This window comes from Diorhabda carinulata, chromosome 10 (assembly GCF_026250575.1).
Source record: "Diorhabda carinulata isolate Delta chromosome 10, icDioCari1.1, whole genome shotgun sequence".
NCBI lineage: Eukaryota > Metazoa > Arthropoda > Insecta > Coleoptera > Chrysomelidae > Diorhabda > Diorhabda carinulata.
In genome coordinates, this window is record NC_079469.1 from 4206891 (window position 1) to 4223348 (window position 16458).

General features: G+C 30.7%; 3 protein-coding genes across 3 annotated transcripts in view; 2 read left to right on the plus strand and 1 right to left on the minus strand.

Annotated features, from left to right (window-relative positions):
- LOC130899090 (rho GTPase-activating protein 100F) overlaps nucleotides 1-5710 on the minus strand; it is a 78758-nt gene extending 73048 nt beyond the window's left edge. Inside the window, exon 1 of the mRNA XM_057808835.1 lies at nucleotides 5591-5710. The gene's annotated coding sequence lies outside the window, so the exon portion shown is untranslated. The remainder of the gene's footprint in view (nucleotides 1-5590) is intronic.
- On the plus strand, nucleotides 2140-2905 carry LOC130899096 (uncharacterized). The gene is made up of 3 exons (XM_057808845.1): nucleotides 2140-2258; nucleotides 2315-2530; nucleotides 2589-2905. Exons 1-3 carry the CDS (start codon nucleotides 2224-2226, stop codon nucleotides 2848-2850), a joined length of 513 nt encoding a protein of 170 aa, XP_057664828.1. The 5' UTR covers nucleotides 2140-2223; the 3' UTR covers nucleotides 2851-2905.
- Nucleotides 4632-16208, plus strand: LOC130899092 (uncharacterized). The gene is made up of 8 exons (XM_057808841.1): nucleotides 4632-4828; nucleotides 4888-5000; nucleotides 5053-5316; nucleotides 5372-5466; nucleotides 8129-9292; nucleotides 12269-12495; nucleotides 12978-13189; nucleotides 14347-16208. Exons 1-8 carry the CDS (start codon nucleotides 4664-4666, stop codon nucleotides 14501-14503), a joined length of 2397 nt encoding a protein of 798 aa, XP_057664824.1. The 5' UTR covers nucleotides 4632-4663; the 3' UTR covers nucleotides 14504-16208.
- The last annotated feature ends 250 nt before the right edge of the window (nucleotides 16209-16458 follow it).

The window sequence follows — 16458 nt, forward strand, 5'->3', positions numbered from 1 at the left end:
AAGTGCCGTCCCCGAAGCACCATTTTACGGTTTGGAAGTCACAAGGGGCTAAAACGGATGCTCTGTTACTGTGATTGAGCTTCAGGTTCCTGTGAACGTGCGAATTATCGTGATGAAGGATCCACGCGACCCCTTGTGCCAAATCGAGTCGAACTCGGGCCACACCAGCTCTGAGACTTCTCGAAACTTTAACATAAAAATTTCCTTTCACTCTCTGGCCGGAAGAGACAAATTTCTTGTGAACATTACCCCTAGGATGAAAGAAAGTAATCAACATTGTCTTCGTTTTGGACCTTGATTTTCGCGACTTTCTTGTTCTCGGTTTCCCTGCTAGCTTTAATTCCTTGCTTTGAGATTTGAGCTCAACATCGAATTCTTAAAACCAGAACTTGTCTCTAGTGATGACTCGGTCGAAAAAGTCCCCTCTTTCCTCTACTTTTGCATACTATTTTCTAAATTCAAATTTTTATATGAGAATTTCGTGGAAGATTGTATTGGGGATTGACAGCTGTCATTTTGACTGTCAATCTACGATCATTAAGAACACAAGCCCGAATTCACGGCCATTTTTGCCTATATTTGAAAGAAAATTGATGTTGCTTAATCAGAGAGAGCTCCATGTTGACGACAGGTGGAAAAGGGTAACTGTCAACAAGCAGACACTCACCCCAACTTACACGCAGAGCGCTCTGACTCGAACTAAGCTACAGCAGCAGTGCAACCTATCGGCGCCTGCAATCTGTAAGGTAACGTTATTATTCAACTTTTTTACGTATTTTGCGAGCAAACCTCGTATTGTTGTCTAGTACCAAGTGATTTCTATCGGCGTTTTTATTAGATTTACGACAATTTTCGACATTTTCAGTCTTTCTATAACTCTTGATAATGTTGGAAACCGTTGATATGTTATTAATTCTTTTTAAGACTACCCTATATATTTTATTTCAACACATATACTTCTATAGCAACCATTTAAACTTATAATCTAACCCTGTATAATATGTACCTACATTTTAAAATAGAATATAAAAAATAAAATCGTGAAAAGGTGGTTGCATATATTACAATAAAAATAATTATTGTATATCTTCCTGATTGTCAAAAAATATCCAGAATTTAATGCTACCATAATTAAATTCAATTAATTTTCTATATTCTGTGTAAATTTTTAAATAATTTAGATATACTCGTAAACGCAGTTTAATAAAAATTTATTTGCTTACTAATTAAAAAAAAAAACATTTTTTCAATAACAAAATCTGTGTCACTGTTAAGGTATGAGTTAGTTACGTAAAATGAGATGAAAATAATCATCAATTTGCGTGGGATCGGTCTTCAGATATTGCGAGGGCGTGACCTTTCATATGAGTGTCACATTATATCAAAAAATATTTTCGTCTGTATCCCCCGAGGCTCGTGAAAAGTCTGGGAATGACAAAATATAATAGAGATATGGTATATCGAAGTTTAAACAGGTAGGAGAAGGGAAGTAGATGTATAGGAATTAGCCAAAGGCGTCGTAAAAAATTGTACGTACGAGAGGATAGAAAAATAATAAAATTGCCTGGCGTTTGCCTCTATTAATCTCAAAACCGGTAATGATTTGTAAATTTGGTTGCCTATCTTGTAAAAAATTAACGATTCTGACTTTTGAAAAGATATTGAAGAATATTTAATCAACTGAAAACACAAGAGCTTTTTTTTAACGAAATAATTTTGCCAATCAGTTATTTTACGAGAAAAACTGACGTGACAAAATCGCGAGACCGAAGGTCGAGTCGAGATGATTGAACAACAACAATTATTGATACAATTAAATTATTTAAATGAACATATTGTTATGTTTCAGTATCAATTATCCACAATACTTAAATAAATGACGGGGCACATTGTGACAAGTGACGTAAGTATACTAGATGTAGACGCTTAAGAAGAATAGGCGTTTTTATTGGTGATAAAAAACGATGCACCGATGAACAGTCATATTCAAATGACATATTTTATATAGGAGTTAATTTATCAATATAAACATTGAATAAAATTAATATAAGACGATAATAGAAATGACAAAAATAAAAAATAAAAGTAACCTATATAGATATCTCAATTGGTAGAGTTTATAAACATAAAAAAGAAGAAGTGTTAGTTGAATATGTAAAATTAAATAATGATTATAAATTCATACAAATTCGTGTAATATGAGTTACATTTGGAAACCAAACAATGTCGTCGACAAAAAAGAAAACCAAAAGCCACTTGTGAGAGGAAGTTTTCCAATTATATAGACGGAAAATTAGTATTATTAAATTTTTAGAACATACACTAGAGAGCAGAAAATTGTCGCCGCAGTTTGGTATCATGAGAAACAGTACACGGGTCTTACAGGCGAACAAATACGTACAAATTTTTTTATAAGGTTTAAGACGAAACTTCCTCGTTGGGAAACAGTTAGAGAATGGGAAAGAACCTTATTTGAAAACAACCAGTTTAGTAAAAAGTCAAGAATATCCAAAAAGAAAGTAATGTATAGGTAAGTAACATTATTTTACGTAAGTACATTAATTGAATTTTTTTATTTGAATTTTAAGGTTAGCTTACATTCCATATATAAAAGAATCTTTTCAAAAATATCCTAATTTATCACTCAATAATAGAGCACATATGGTTGGTATCTCTACAGGGACTCTTAATTGTATATTAAAACATGATTTTTTGCCTGAAGATTTGGAGGAAATCAAAAAGTATTCTACAAAAGATCAGATATCAAATCAAAATATGGGAAACAGTGAAGAATGTTCGATAGAGAGCTCAAACGAAAATAGTAACACAGAACCTAATAAAGAAGATTGATTTAATTGAATGTGATGAACAATAATAAAAAAATAAAACTCAACTTTTATATTTATTGAGTTCTTTTAATTAGAATATAATAAAAAACATAAAAATTTGATTCTGATAATTACTTCAATATTAGCTTTGTTGGTTATTCTTTTTCCCTGTAATAACTTGGTCTTTACTAATACAATTAATCAGTTATTGAACATCCTGGAGTGTTTAAAAAATCTGCTAGAATATGATACTTGCATGGTTTGAGTAAAAAATAGCCTATAGTTTATATACAACTTTTATTACAATATTTTTTAAGTCTCTGATCAATATGTATAGAGAAAAAATAATAGAAAATTTAAAAATTTTGTAGGTAGTTTAAGCATTTCAGTAAGGTCGTCGTAAATACAATAGTTATTCTAAAATAAACGCTATTATTAAATTTTTGATACATTTGAAAAATAGTATTTAAATCGTGTTTTGTGCTAGGATGTGAAAATACCACGACTAAAACACCTAAAAAAGTTTTTATTTATGATGCCAAAAAATACGAATATACTACAACAAAAATGGTTTGAAAGTGTGTTTGTCATTTTAACGTGATTATGTAATAAGGTAAGAACTTAACTTATAAAAGGTTTATTCTCTTTATTCTTAAACATAGAAAAATGTTTTATTTATACGTAACTAATAATGAAAACTATTATAACAACACACGCTAGTGGAACACACAAGTGGAAGAAGAAAAAAAACATTAATTAATAGCAGACATAACTCTAAAAGTATTTTAAAAACAAAATATATCATTTTTTCGTTTATTTTTGGTTGAAAAAATTCCGATCACACAAATGTGGAAGAAAGTTTTAGATATGGAGGGTAGAGAGAAGGAGTTATGGGAAAAAAGTCGAAAAAATATTCAGCTAGATGCGATAAATGACAAATCAAAAACCTATCAGAATGATTGTAACAATTTTATATATAAATTAAAGTATTTGAGATAAAACAATTTAATATCATAGTGCATTATTCAAAATTTCAACAACTTGCGTTGCAAAAAAGTGTGAAAAGTTATCCAAGGCATAAATAATATTTATCACTTTCTTCAAAATTTACTATAATGCTAATGTGGCGCCACAGTTATATAACTCATTTCGACGGACACTTTTCATGTACTCAGATTGTTCTTCTTCTCTCCATACAATAAATATCAAATAAAATCAAGCCGTAACCCACAAAACAAAACAATTCCATAAATGTGAATAGGTAATGTTACAAAATACCCTTATAAATGGGAGCGATATAACTAGAATAAAACAAGATTCTGTAGATATAAATCTAAGGAAATGTCTGTAATTAGTAATGTGAGGTCACCTATAATAATTTATTCTTCAAATTAAATTTTAAAAAATCTGTCAAACGAAAATAACTTATGAAAATGTCTATCTTTATTTTAAGTACCTATATAAGATTTGTAATGTTTAATATCCGTAAAGAATTTACAAAAACTTCGAACAAAGTTAAAGAAAATTTAGATATAGTGGTTTTTCTTCTATGTCTTTATTCTACAGTGCCTAAGTGGTCACAATAACAAAGAATCATAAATTAAAATGAATTCGGATTCTGAACGAAAATCAAATTAATGAAAGAATAGTATTTAACGAATATTTATTATTTTCTAAAAAATGTATTGAATGAAAAATATTTTGACGTGAAAAAGTTTTAGTTTATTTTCTATTTTAATCGTTAACCACCCCACCCCCAGATAACAAGTTTCCACGACTGTCAAATATCTAATTCTTGTGTTGATTTAAAATTTGAAGATGGAAAAGTAAACAACATGGCGTCGGTTTTGTCAGAGGATTCTGTCGACAATTTTTCAGATTATTCCCAATTTTCAATAGTTTGGGATGAAAACCTTAGTGAAAAAAGTGATAATAATGATATTCCCTCATTACCAATAGAAAAAACTGAAAATTTAGTTAATAATGTATTAAATAGACAGGTAAAAACACAGCATAACCTCCAAATTGTCAAATCGAATACATATTGTATATTTTCCAGTTGTACGGTCGATTTTCCAAAAATCCCAAAGCGAAAACTGAAAGAATATTTAATAGTATTCATCAGAAATGTAGATATGCGTTAAGCTCATTAATAAAAGACCCGGATTCTTTGTAAGTATTAATTTTTATATTAAAAATAGTTTGTTATTATTATTTGTTTTAGTAATCACATTTACATGGGGTTTACTATGTGCGGGCAGTATTTTATAAGTTATACAGAGAAATTATGTGAAGAATTAGGTCCTCTACATTTTGTCACTTCATATGAATATGAATTATTCTTGTGGAGATTTGTTCCTGGGAAAAAACTTCAGTTTATATCGAAACATAAAATATTTAAACATTTAAAAGGTTCAGACGCTGTCGATAAGATAATGTTCATGCAATTTCCCAGAGATTTATATAAAATAGTTTGTTATGGACTCACGTATGTTGATTTCATCAAATCTAGTACATTATATGTTTATCAAAGTTTATTTCAGTGCAACCAATCCTGATTTAGTTCACATTACGATTTTGACTTTGCCTGCACCAAAAAATTGCAAACATTGTTCCAGAATATTTTCTCCAATAGATGGTAAGTGTAATATTTAATTTTTTTATCATTTAGCTTGTTATAATTTCGTCATTTCATTTTATATCATTATATTTTTTTAGAACTTCATTCATTTAATCTAAATTCCCTATAAATAAAAACTTACCTTAGTTGATATGGAGATTTCAGTGAGCTAAAAAACTAGTCATTTCTTTATATATTTATGGGATTCTTCATGTTTTTACTTAGATGAAGTCTTTGATTGTTCACTTTGCTACTTTAGGTTGACTTTAGCTTCTATCAGATTAAATTTAGTTGAAATTTGATTGTGTTAGTTCAATTACTTAAGCTTAGATTAGGTTGAATTTACTTTAACTTAGATCAAGTTTTGTCTACTTTATCTTCCATTGGGTTAGGTATACTTTAGCTTCTATTTGGTTATGTTCACTTTAGCTTCCATTAGGTTAGGTTTAGATTAGCTTAGGCTAAGTTTTCTTCTTGCTTTCTGTTGCATATTTTTGATTCTATACTATAATAGCCCTTTTGTGTATACTATTTCCCTCTGTTGATAGTTAAATTTTTCTTAAATTCATCTTAAACCTAAATCTATGCAAGATATTTAGTTTTTTCTCAATTGGTTGGCCATTTTTCCTTATCTCATTCTCTTTTTCCTATTTCCTCCTATCTCTAAATGTACTTCTAAGACTTATTCTTCTTTTTTCTTATACGTAGTGCTTCTATTATGTTGCTTTATTGTTTTATAATTTTTATAAATGATCTTTCTACTGCTGTTATTGGAGGGTTTTCATATAATGGTATTATTCATCTTCCACTTTTTTCTTCACATATATGACTACATATCTTCCTTTTCCACTTGAGCTTGGAAAACATATTGTATACGGAATCAAGTGGAGCAATTCTTCTACAGCTAGGGGCTCTTCTATTTGTACCCTTTTGTGGATACTATTTCCCTCTTTTGATAATAATTTTTTTTGTATTCATCTTAAACCTGAATCTATGTAAAATATTAACTTTTGTCTCATTTGGTTGTCTATTTTTCCTTATTTCCTCTTATCCTTAGTGGTCCAAATGCACCCCCAGGAGCCTACGGGAAGCTCTACAACAGGAGTGTACTTGAATTTCCTTAGTTAGATGGTGTTAATGTATCAACTGAAACTCTTAATAAGTATTTTGAAGTTGGTTTACAAGGAAGAAAAGTTTGGGAACTTCTGGTGTAGATGTCCAATAATTATAAGTTTTCATAATTCTTGTTCTACCTATTTTTTTCATACCTAGAATTTAGTAAAAAATAATAATTAATATTTATTACTTTGAAATTATAATTTATTTATATGTTTATTGTAGTGTATGTTGAAAATTGAGACTTCAATATCCGCCCGGTTTAGCTTCATGATAAAAACAGGTTAGTTTAACGTTTTCAAGATTTTAGAATCCATTTATCCTAGATATCACTTCAATTTTGGACTTTTTGAACTGAATTTATGAAAGGTTTTATTTTTTGGAGGGGAAAACTATTTTTAAAAAAATGGGGGCTTGATTGAAGAGGGAAAATATGTACAGTACAGTAAAATGATTGTTTAATCACGTTTTTGTTTATTACACTTTTATTTACATTCGACATGGGAATTGAACGGATCAAATTTCTAGGTTATGTTTATTGTAGCTTCTATAAGGTTAGGTCTACCCTAGTTTCGATTAGGTTAGATTTACTTCAACTTCTATTATATCAGTTTAGATTAGGTTAGGTCTACTTTGTAGGGGAAAGTCGCCCGTCATTGCACATCCCGCCGCGTATTTTGGCATAAGCTTCTACCCTACCTCATAGGACAAAAAAAATTCTTGGTCTACTTTAGCGTCGATTAGATTAGGTTTAATTTAACTCCAATTACTTTAGATGAGAATAGGTTATGTATAATTTAGTCTCGATTAGGTCAAGTTTACTTTAGCTTGGATTAGGTTAGGTTTAATTTGACTTTGATTACTTTAGCTGAGATTAGATTATGTTTACTTTAGTCTCGATTAGGTTACGTTTACTTTAGTCTCGATTAGGTCAAGTTTACTTTAGGTTCGATTAGTTTAGGTTTAATTTAACTTCGATTACTCCAGCTTAGATTAGGTTAGGTCTACTTTAGCTTCGATTAGATTAGATATAATTTAACTTCGATTACTTTACACTTAATATGACGTTGATTACTTCAGCTTAGATTAAATTGGATCTACTTTAGCTCCGGTTAGATTAGGTTCAATTTAACTTCGATTACTTTATCTGAGATTAGATTACATTTACTTTAGTCTCGATTAGGACAAGTTTACTTTAGCTTTGATTAAGTTAGATCTAATCTAACTCCGATTACTAAAGCTAAGATTTAGTTAGGTCAACTTTAGCGCCGATTAGAATAGGTTTAATTCAACTTCGACTACTTTAGCTTCGAGTAGATCAAGTTTGATTTGACTCTGATTACTTTAGCTTCGATTTTCTATGAAATACAGTGCGTTTTTATAACCAAGAAGAATTCAAAAATCCAATTTTAAAAGTCGAACCGGACGTATTAATTTTCTACATCAAGGATCACGATAAGTGGATTCTACGACGTCGAAAACGCTAAACTAACTTTTTTTATTGGGATTTTTACCCGGGTAGATACGCAAGTCCAAATTTAATTTTTTTTTTTCGTGATTTCAGAATCCGTTAATCAGGGTTGGTGTACAAAACACGGATTCGTAGTCCATTATATGATTTCAATGTCTCAACCGACTCCACCTTTCGATCCCAACATTTCCTTGGCCTATCCCAATCATCTAGTTATAAATACCGGTCATCACATCCACATACTCAACGTCACAACTTCAGAACCGCCCCAACTCACAATTTCCCTGTTGAATTTAACGAAAGACGACGACAAAATCACCAACACCCCGACGCACACTTTTAACGATACCCTAAGCGAAGTTTCCGAAACTCCCAGCGAACATTTCGGTACTAGTAGCATAGTAGACGCCATATTAGAAGATTTTAGCGAATACGATTTGGAATCGAACGAATGTAATAAACCTTTTCACGAGCTGAACATCAGCTGCGAACCATTGAATGTTACCGGAAAAAGTTATCACAATACGTTAGTTCAAAATATCGTCGATCCGAGAGTGAAACGTTTACAGACCAACAACAAAGATTATTTATTTTCTATACCCCAAACATCGAATACGCAAAAAAGTACGGAAAAATCGAAGATCGATAAGAAAATAGCGGAAAAGGCGTACGAATTCATAGAAGAAAACGAAAAATACGAAAAGATCAGTTCGTTCAGAAAGAAGCGTCTGGCAGAAAAGAAATACGAATTTTCTGAGGATAACAGCGAAAATATAGTTCCTTTTAATTCGTTACGAAGGGAACGTAGATACCTTTATAGATCTCAAAATAAATGTATCCGATCGCCGGATTTTAATTCGTTATTTTTGAGTCCGAAATCTAGCGGTCTAAGGTCCCCTATGCAATCGCCCAAATCTAGAAACGGTCAATTTTCGCCGAGCGGCGCTCGTAACCTTTACTGTCCTTCGTTACGTAACTCGCCTCATCATTCCAAATCTCCCATCAGTCCCAAAGAGTCTGCCAGGAAATTTTACGTCTATTCGCCGAGTTTGGACAGCGATTGTTCCGATTCGGATTCGAGGCTTATTATGAGAATGTCCGGAAACGTTTCTACGGCGGGCGATAGTAAATTTAGTAATACCGGATTGTTGATTGTCGATCCTAAAGTCGAAACGCCGAAATGGATTAAGAAAGTCGTTAGGAGGTACTCGAATGGTGATTTCGAAAACGGGTCGTTGGTGTCCGGTCAGAGTAGAGGTGAGAAAAAAAAATTATTCAAAAGATGTAAATTTGTTTCGTTTTTATTTTCTGGTAAAAAATGTTTTTTTTTTGGCACCAAAACGTTGAAGGGGGGGATGGGTAATAGTGACAAATGACACAAAACGTTAATTTCTTTCTGATTTGAATTTAAGTTGGTAATTGTGTGGATCTTTGATTGGATAAATAGCAGCGAAAGTAAAAGTAACTGTATTCGTTGCGTTTAAATTTTTTTCGTGATGAATAGTTTTGATTTCAGGTCTCTTATGATGAAAATATTTTATTTTAAACTGATTTTTTATCTAAAGAGACCTAGAGTCAAGACTTTGCGTCTCGAAAAAGGTCTGGGAAGTGCCAAATTGAAGAAAATTAAAAATAATTTAGCATTTTGAGGTTATGTTTCTGATTTACATTGTATAATTCACTCATGATGATTATAATTTAACCGGAAACGCTCGATATATAGAAAAAAATTCGTGGTTATAATTTCGACTTCCACTTTATACTAAACTTATAATTAGTATAAATTAATCGGAAATGTTCAAAACATAGAAAAAAAGTTGCTTTTAGAGGGTATATTTCTGATTTCCACTGTATACTATATTGATAATAAGCGTCATTTTACCGGAAAAGTTCAAAACGTAGAAAAAAATTTCGTATTTCGTGGTTATATTTCTGACTTCCACTGTATAGTATACTGATAATGACAATCAATCATTAACCGGAAATGATCAATACAAAAAAAATTGTATTCCGACTTTCACTGTACACTTCTAAAATGATAATGAGCATTATTAAACCGGAAATACTTGAAACGTAGGTAGTAGTTCGTATTTCGAGGTTATAATTCCGACTTCCACTGTATACTGATAACTAAAATCAATTATTAACCGGAAATGCCCAAAACGCAGAAAAACAATTTGCTTTCCGAGGTTATATTTCCGACATTCACTGTATACTAAACTGATAATGAACATCATTTAACCGGAAATGTTAATAACATAGAATAAAATTTCTTATTTTGAGATTATAATTTCGACTTCCACTATATACTAAAATCATAATGAATATAATTTAACCGGAAAAGTTCAAAACGTAGAAAAAAATTTCGTATTTCGAGGTTATATTTCTGACTTCCACTGTATAGTATACTGATAATGACAATCAATCATTAACCGGAAATGATCAATACAAAAAAAATTGTATTTCGAGGTTGTAATTCCGACCTCCACTGTACACTACTAAACTGATAATGAGCATTATTAAACCGGAAATATTTGAAACGTAGGTAGTAGTTCGTATTTCGAGGTTATAATTCCGACGTCCACTGTATACTATACTGTTAATGAAAATCAATTATTAACTGGAAATGCTCAAAAAATAAAAATTATATATCGCATTTCGAGGTTATGTTTTCGACCCCACCAGTATTGTTCTCTTTATAGCCCACGTATTTTAGCTAATTGTTCAAAAAATTTGTAAAAAGGAGTGAAAAAATTTATGTCAAAACTTAATTTTCTATAAATTTCCTTTGAAAAATCATTTTTGACCCGTTATAGTCAGGTAGTTGAAATTACAGAAGATGGATGACAACGGGGGCGTTCCCGACCAGAAAAGCGACAGTTGCTAGAGTTGGCTGTCCAAGCGGAGACATTGTTCTCTCTGGTCTTTTGCAGTTGAAGTCATATGCAAACTTTAAGATCATAAGAGTACGTCGCATGGCTATGACTATAGCTGTCAACAGTGGAAAGCATAGAATATTGGCATTACTTATAATTGCCACAAAGCCGATCTAAAAACACGTACTGACGATAACTGATGAAAGTGATTGTCAAAGAAAATTGCTTGAAAATCAAGTTTTGACAACTCCAGAAAAAAAATTCTGCCGTACTATTTTACTAATTTTGTGATTTTCTGTAAGAGCATGAAATTACAAATCCTGCAAATTTAGTAAAAAGACGTTATTTTTTTTACTTACTATGGTTTTTTTAGCTAAAATTCCTATACCTACTATACAATTTTAATTTGATTTTTCTTGTGTTCCCTTTCTAGTTCGTTTTTTGGGAAATTGACTTAAATTATTCTCTTCAAAATTGTCTTATTTATTGATAACTTTGTATGTACAAAAATGAAGACAAACTTAGGAAATTATCAAAAAGTAGTTTAAAAATGTTAATAACGAATTTTAAAAGCAAAGTTACTAAAAATTATCATATTTTTTGCATTATTTTACAGATATTTAGCATGAATTAGTTAACTTTTGTTTATTGTAACTACCTACGTCCTTGTATTAGTTCATTTATATCTAAAAAACCTTTTGTTTGGTGAAAAACAATTAAATATTGTCATCTTCATACTCCAGTATCCAATTGTATCGCAACAATATAAAAATAAACGTATAAAAACAACTTTTCGAAAACTTTAAAACGATGTGTAAACGAACTAAGTAATATCACGAACATAACCTAAAAATAATCTTTGATCAAGCACTTGCTAATTGACTCCAATTAATTATGACTAGTATGTCGTTTAGAAACAGTTTCAATGATTTCTTGAACAATTTCTCCTCATATAAAAATGTACCAAAGTTTCAACTCTTATTATGATTCTGAATGAAACTATGGGCATAATTAAACACAGTTGCCACTTTTATCAGTATAAAATGGATAGAATATATTTAATATTGTCATTAGTATTCGGTATTATCAAAAATGTACGATTACGTCAGAATTAGTTGTCTTTGTGCCATTTCTCATTATATAAATAATTAATTGATATTTCAGATAGATCCAATAGTTTTCTCAACTATATAAGAGACTATCTAACATAGTAAAAAAATTATATCTTGTGTAAAAAATACAACATGGCAACAATATAAAACATCTGTCATATATCGTTGCAAACTTCATAGTTGTTTACTATTGTTTGATTATTTTTTGAGAGTTAATAAATTTATGCGAAATATTGTTATTTTAGATGACTATAATATTCCTATAGAAATACCTCTGTTAGTTCAAAATCTTACCGAACAACATTTAGATTTAGTGCCGGATTTTACGGAACATCTGACTGAAGTACAATTAATTGTAACGCAAAGATCGTTCGATTGCGAACAATTCGTCCAACGCCGAGCTCAGAAACTGTGTTCAGAAGCACAGCTAGATTTTATGCATTGCGAAGACTACGATATTAAAATTATACATGTGAGTAAATATAATTTTTATTTATCGTCAATTGGGTTCACTTTGTCTTCTGAGGTAGTTTTTCCCAGTTTTGAAAAAACAGAAGTCACTAAAATATTCATCCTAAATATCTACGAAATATTCCATAGTTTGCAATGCATTTTCATTTATATTTCATAACTTAATTTTACATGATTCGTTAATTATATAACTAATAAACGTAACATCCCCAATTGACAGTATATTAATTTAATAAATCTCGTATTTGTTAAGGAATCTTTTATGTTGGTTACGAGAATGGTTCCAGAAATACCCAAGAAGACGCCACGTTGTTTAGTATTTAGTTTGACAGCTATCAATGGTGAATGTTTTCAGTTATTTTGTAAATATCAGAAAATAAGTCATCTTTTTATGATACAATACTTTTATTTGTATTTCTGGGATCATCCTCGTATATCTGTATCGAGTTTCCAGTTTTTGGTAAAAATGGATTTTTGTTTAAGATTTGTCCAATCAACGGCCATATAATTTGTCATGCCATAATAAAAATAGGTGCTGTTAAAAATCCGAGCGGGAAACTGGAACATTTTTCCGCTAATTTCCTATTCACTTGGAGTATAGAAAGTGACGCTTTCGATATTATAGATCACAAAGAACCAACGAAATTATTACCAGCAGACGAATTGATCGATACTCCAGACTACGATATACCCAGGTAAATTATCATTATTTATAAACCCCGTGACAAAATTAACGCACCACTTTAATTAATCTAAATATTAACACAAAATAAAACCAAGTTACATTGAAATAATGAATACCTACAAATTAGTTGAATATGACTTTAACATAACCTTATTTTTTCCATGAAAGTTTGTTTTTGCTGGAAAGGCATGAATAAGTTCATCATACCTCCAAATTTAAAAAAAAATCAGTGAAAGCGAATAAATGTATATATGTCAACCTTAAAACCTCATAGGCCTTCCTCTACTTCTTATCACTACATTCATGCTTCAATGTTCAACAAAAGCTTGCGGTATATTCTCCCATTCTCCAAAAGCGACCTCTATGAGTTGGTGGTGATTAGAAACAGGGGAACTATGACTTTTTTTTGGGATAGTCTCATAGATGTTCTATAAGATTCTTATCCGAACTGTTAGGTGGCCACTCTAATAAAGGGATCCTGTTAGTAGCCAATAACCTGTCTAGCGGGGACGAGCGTTTTCCTGCACGAATAAAATATTAGGCCCAAAAAATGGAGCAGAAGATTCGACAATAATATTGTCGAAGTAATATTGGGTATTCATGGACCTCGTACGTATAGTGACCGATTTTAGAGCCACCACCAAAAAGCGCTTTAGGAGAGATATTACAGCTGGTAAACTTTGTGTTCTCTGGTAAGCAAAGGTTTTTTGGCTGGTCTTCTGTTTCTGGTGACTCTCTTGTTTCTGAAAGCACGTGGTCTCAAAAAACGATCATCGATTGAATAAATGCTACGTTTTCGCCCTTGTCCTGGTCTTTGATGGTACGAACCCGTTTTATTATGTCGCCTCACCATGCGCCAGAAGCTGGAATATCCTTCAGTCAGGAGAGTCGACGCTCACACTGCCTCCTTCATCGACAAATTTTCTTGAAGGTTAATTTTTTGCTTGATATACTCCCAAATGAACAGTTTTAGTCTAAAACGAGGTTTAATACGAATTACTGTCAAAATAAGATGGCGTCATATTATAGTAAACTTGAATAACAACTATCACTGTCAAACAAGATCCGTGGCCTACTTGTTGTATAGTAGGTAAGAGAAAAATGTGAGTGGGGCGTTAATTATGTCATATTAAGACATACTAAGTGTTGATTATTGTTGTTTTTTAGATGTAAAGAAGTACTTGTTATGGATTATTGTTATGCCGCCTCTAAAACGAGTCTCAGGGATTTAAATAATTATTACGAAATTTGTTTGGGTTCGACGCATATCGCTATTAGGTCGCATGCTTTCGTGACGCAAGGATATTCGAGCGATAGCGATTGATTTATTTGTTAAACAGTCTGGAGATGAAAATCGATTTGTATAGGGTGAAGTTTGGAGGAAAAAAATTAAATTTCAAACAGGTAAACTAATTTTTCTTTGTTTATATTCGATCATTGCATTTGTAATTGGTTCGAATTTTCGTTTTGAATTGGAATATGCTTCATTCATTCAAGTATCTAGATATTTAATTTAATTTTTTTACTAAAAAATTTTGGCAGCTTCTCTTCGAGAATGTATTAACACATCGACTGCCAACACAATTTTTATAAATTTAATTGAATCGTATTAAATCGATATAAATACTGCCCTTTACTTATTTAATTTATTAAAACACTTTACACTACACTTAAATTTATTTAAATTCTTCGGTTACTTTTCTATTTCCGTTTACTATGATTATTTATTATAAACTAACTCCGCTAAACATGCTCGGTTTATATAGCAGAAAAGATATTTCTAGAATTCTAGAAAATAAACAAATGAATGACAAGACCTTACTAGAAATTAGTTCAAAAAAAACGTACCATAAACAACTCAACGCTGTTTATAAAAAGATATACACAAACGATTTGGAGTATTCGCCAAATTTTAAAATTCCATCATAACCGGACAGGACAGGCTTCACGATCTACGTCGTGGACTTATTCGTAACAATACTCAATATGCATCATGTTTTTCCATTTATTTTTTTGATAGTAGGTGAGTGCTTGAAATAAAACAAAAAAATTAATTATAATAACATAAAATCAATTCTTGTTTAACACCTAGTGATGGATAAATACTATACAACATAAAAATAACTTTAAATGTAAAAATTAATAAGATTACTTTTTATGGCACTCGTTGCACAGTCCAATGAACTAAGTGGCTTAAAAACGCCTCTGGTGATGCATCATTTTTATAGTGTTCCAGGCATCAAACAAAAAATCATGAAACCATCTGACATGTTATTGATTTCAAAATTAATTTTTGTTTTTTTTATTGCACCCTGGGTTTAGGCGTTCGTGTGTATTTCACACTTATGCACATATGGTAGTTTTTCTTAGTTTGATTAGGGAAGGGGGGCATAAAATATGTTATTTCGTGGTTGGCAGTCAACGTGTTAGTTTCAAATACGTATACGTGTAACTTTATATGGACAATTATTGTAATTTAAAAAAAAAGTTGCAATTCTATATGAAATTTAGGTATAAATAATCTCGTCCTGAAAGTTTTTCTTCTCCAGTCTGCAGTACTAAACCAATCTCAGTTTTATAAAGAAATATCATCGAAAAGTAATCATTAAATTTAACACACTGTATATTTCACCATAATAAACAGTAAATTTTGTTTTAAATATACTTAATTGTAATTATCAAAAGTAAATATTAATTTAAAAGTTTGTATCTGTTGAAATTAGTGTTTTTTGACACTTACACTTCCTCTAACAAATCAAAATATTATTTTCCTGCTCAGGTAACGCAAATTGGTGTTAATTTTTGGTAAAAAAATGTTTTACTAGGATGATATTTCTTATTTATAGTACTCGATTAATTTATTGATATTTTTAATATTTTTTTAAAAAATTAAATTTTTTTATATAATTAATCGTGACGCCATTCGAAATTTTATGTATATTTATGTATCCTAAGTTACTAAATAGTAATAAGTTGAACTGTGATTTTACGATTGTGAAGTTTTAAAATAAAAAATAATTAAATATTTATTTTTTTGGCATTTTTTTATTATAAAACACCCCCTATACCTCTTGAAAAAGGTTAAACCATTTACAATGTACCTACAATGTATCTGGTTATAAAAAACGACAAAAAAAATTAATTATTATTAAACGTATGATCGTACTCTTAGTCATAACCAGTAATTCAAGCAGTACTACTTTTCCTATACCTACAATGTGATAGATTAAAAAAAACAATTATTATTAAACGTATGGTGGTACTCTTAGTTATATCCAG

Bases quoted from the DNA above. Each gene is read 5' to 3' on its own strand.
- LOC130899092 (XM_057808841.1), top strand. From the start codon at position 4,664: ATGGCGTCGGTTTTGTCAGAGGATTCTGTCGACAATTTTTCAGATTAT. The intron at 5,001-5,052 runs GTAAGTATTAAT...TATTTGTTTTAG, and splicing joins ATAAAAGACCCGGATTCTTT to TAATCACATTTACATGGGGT. The intron at 5,317-5,371 runs GTATGTTGATTT...AGTTTATTTCAG, and splicing joins ATAGTTTGTTATGGACTCAC to TGCAACCAATCCTGATTTAG.
- LOC130899096 (XM_057808845.1), top strand. From the start codon at position 2,224: ATGTCGTCGACAAAAAAGAAAACCAAAAGCCACTT. The intron at 2,259-2,314 runs GTGAGAGGAAGT...TTAAATTTTTAG, and splicing joins AAGAAAACCAAAAGCCACTT to AACATACACTAGAGAGCAGA. The intron at 2,531-2,588 runs GTAAGTAACATT...TTGAATTTTAAG, and splicing joins AAAAAGAAAGTAATGTATAG to GTTAGCTTACATTCCATATA.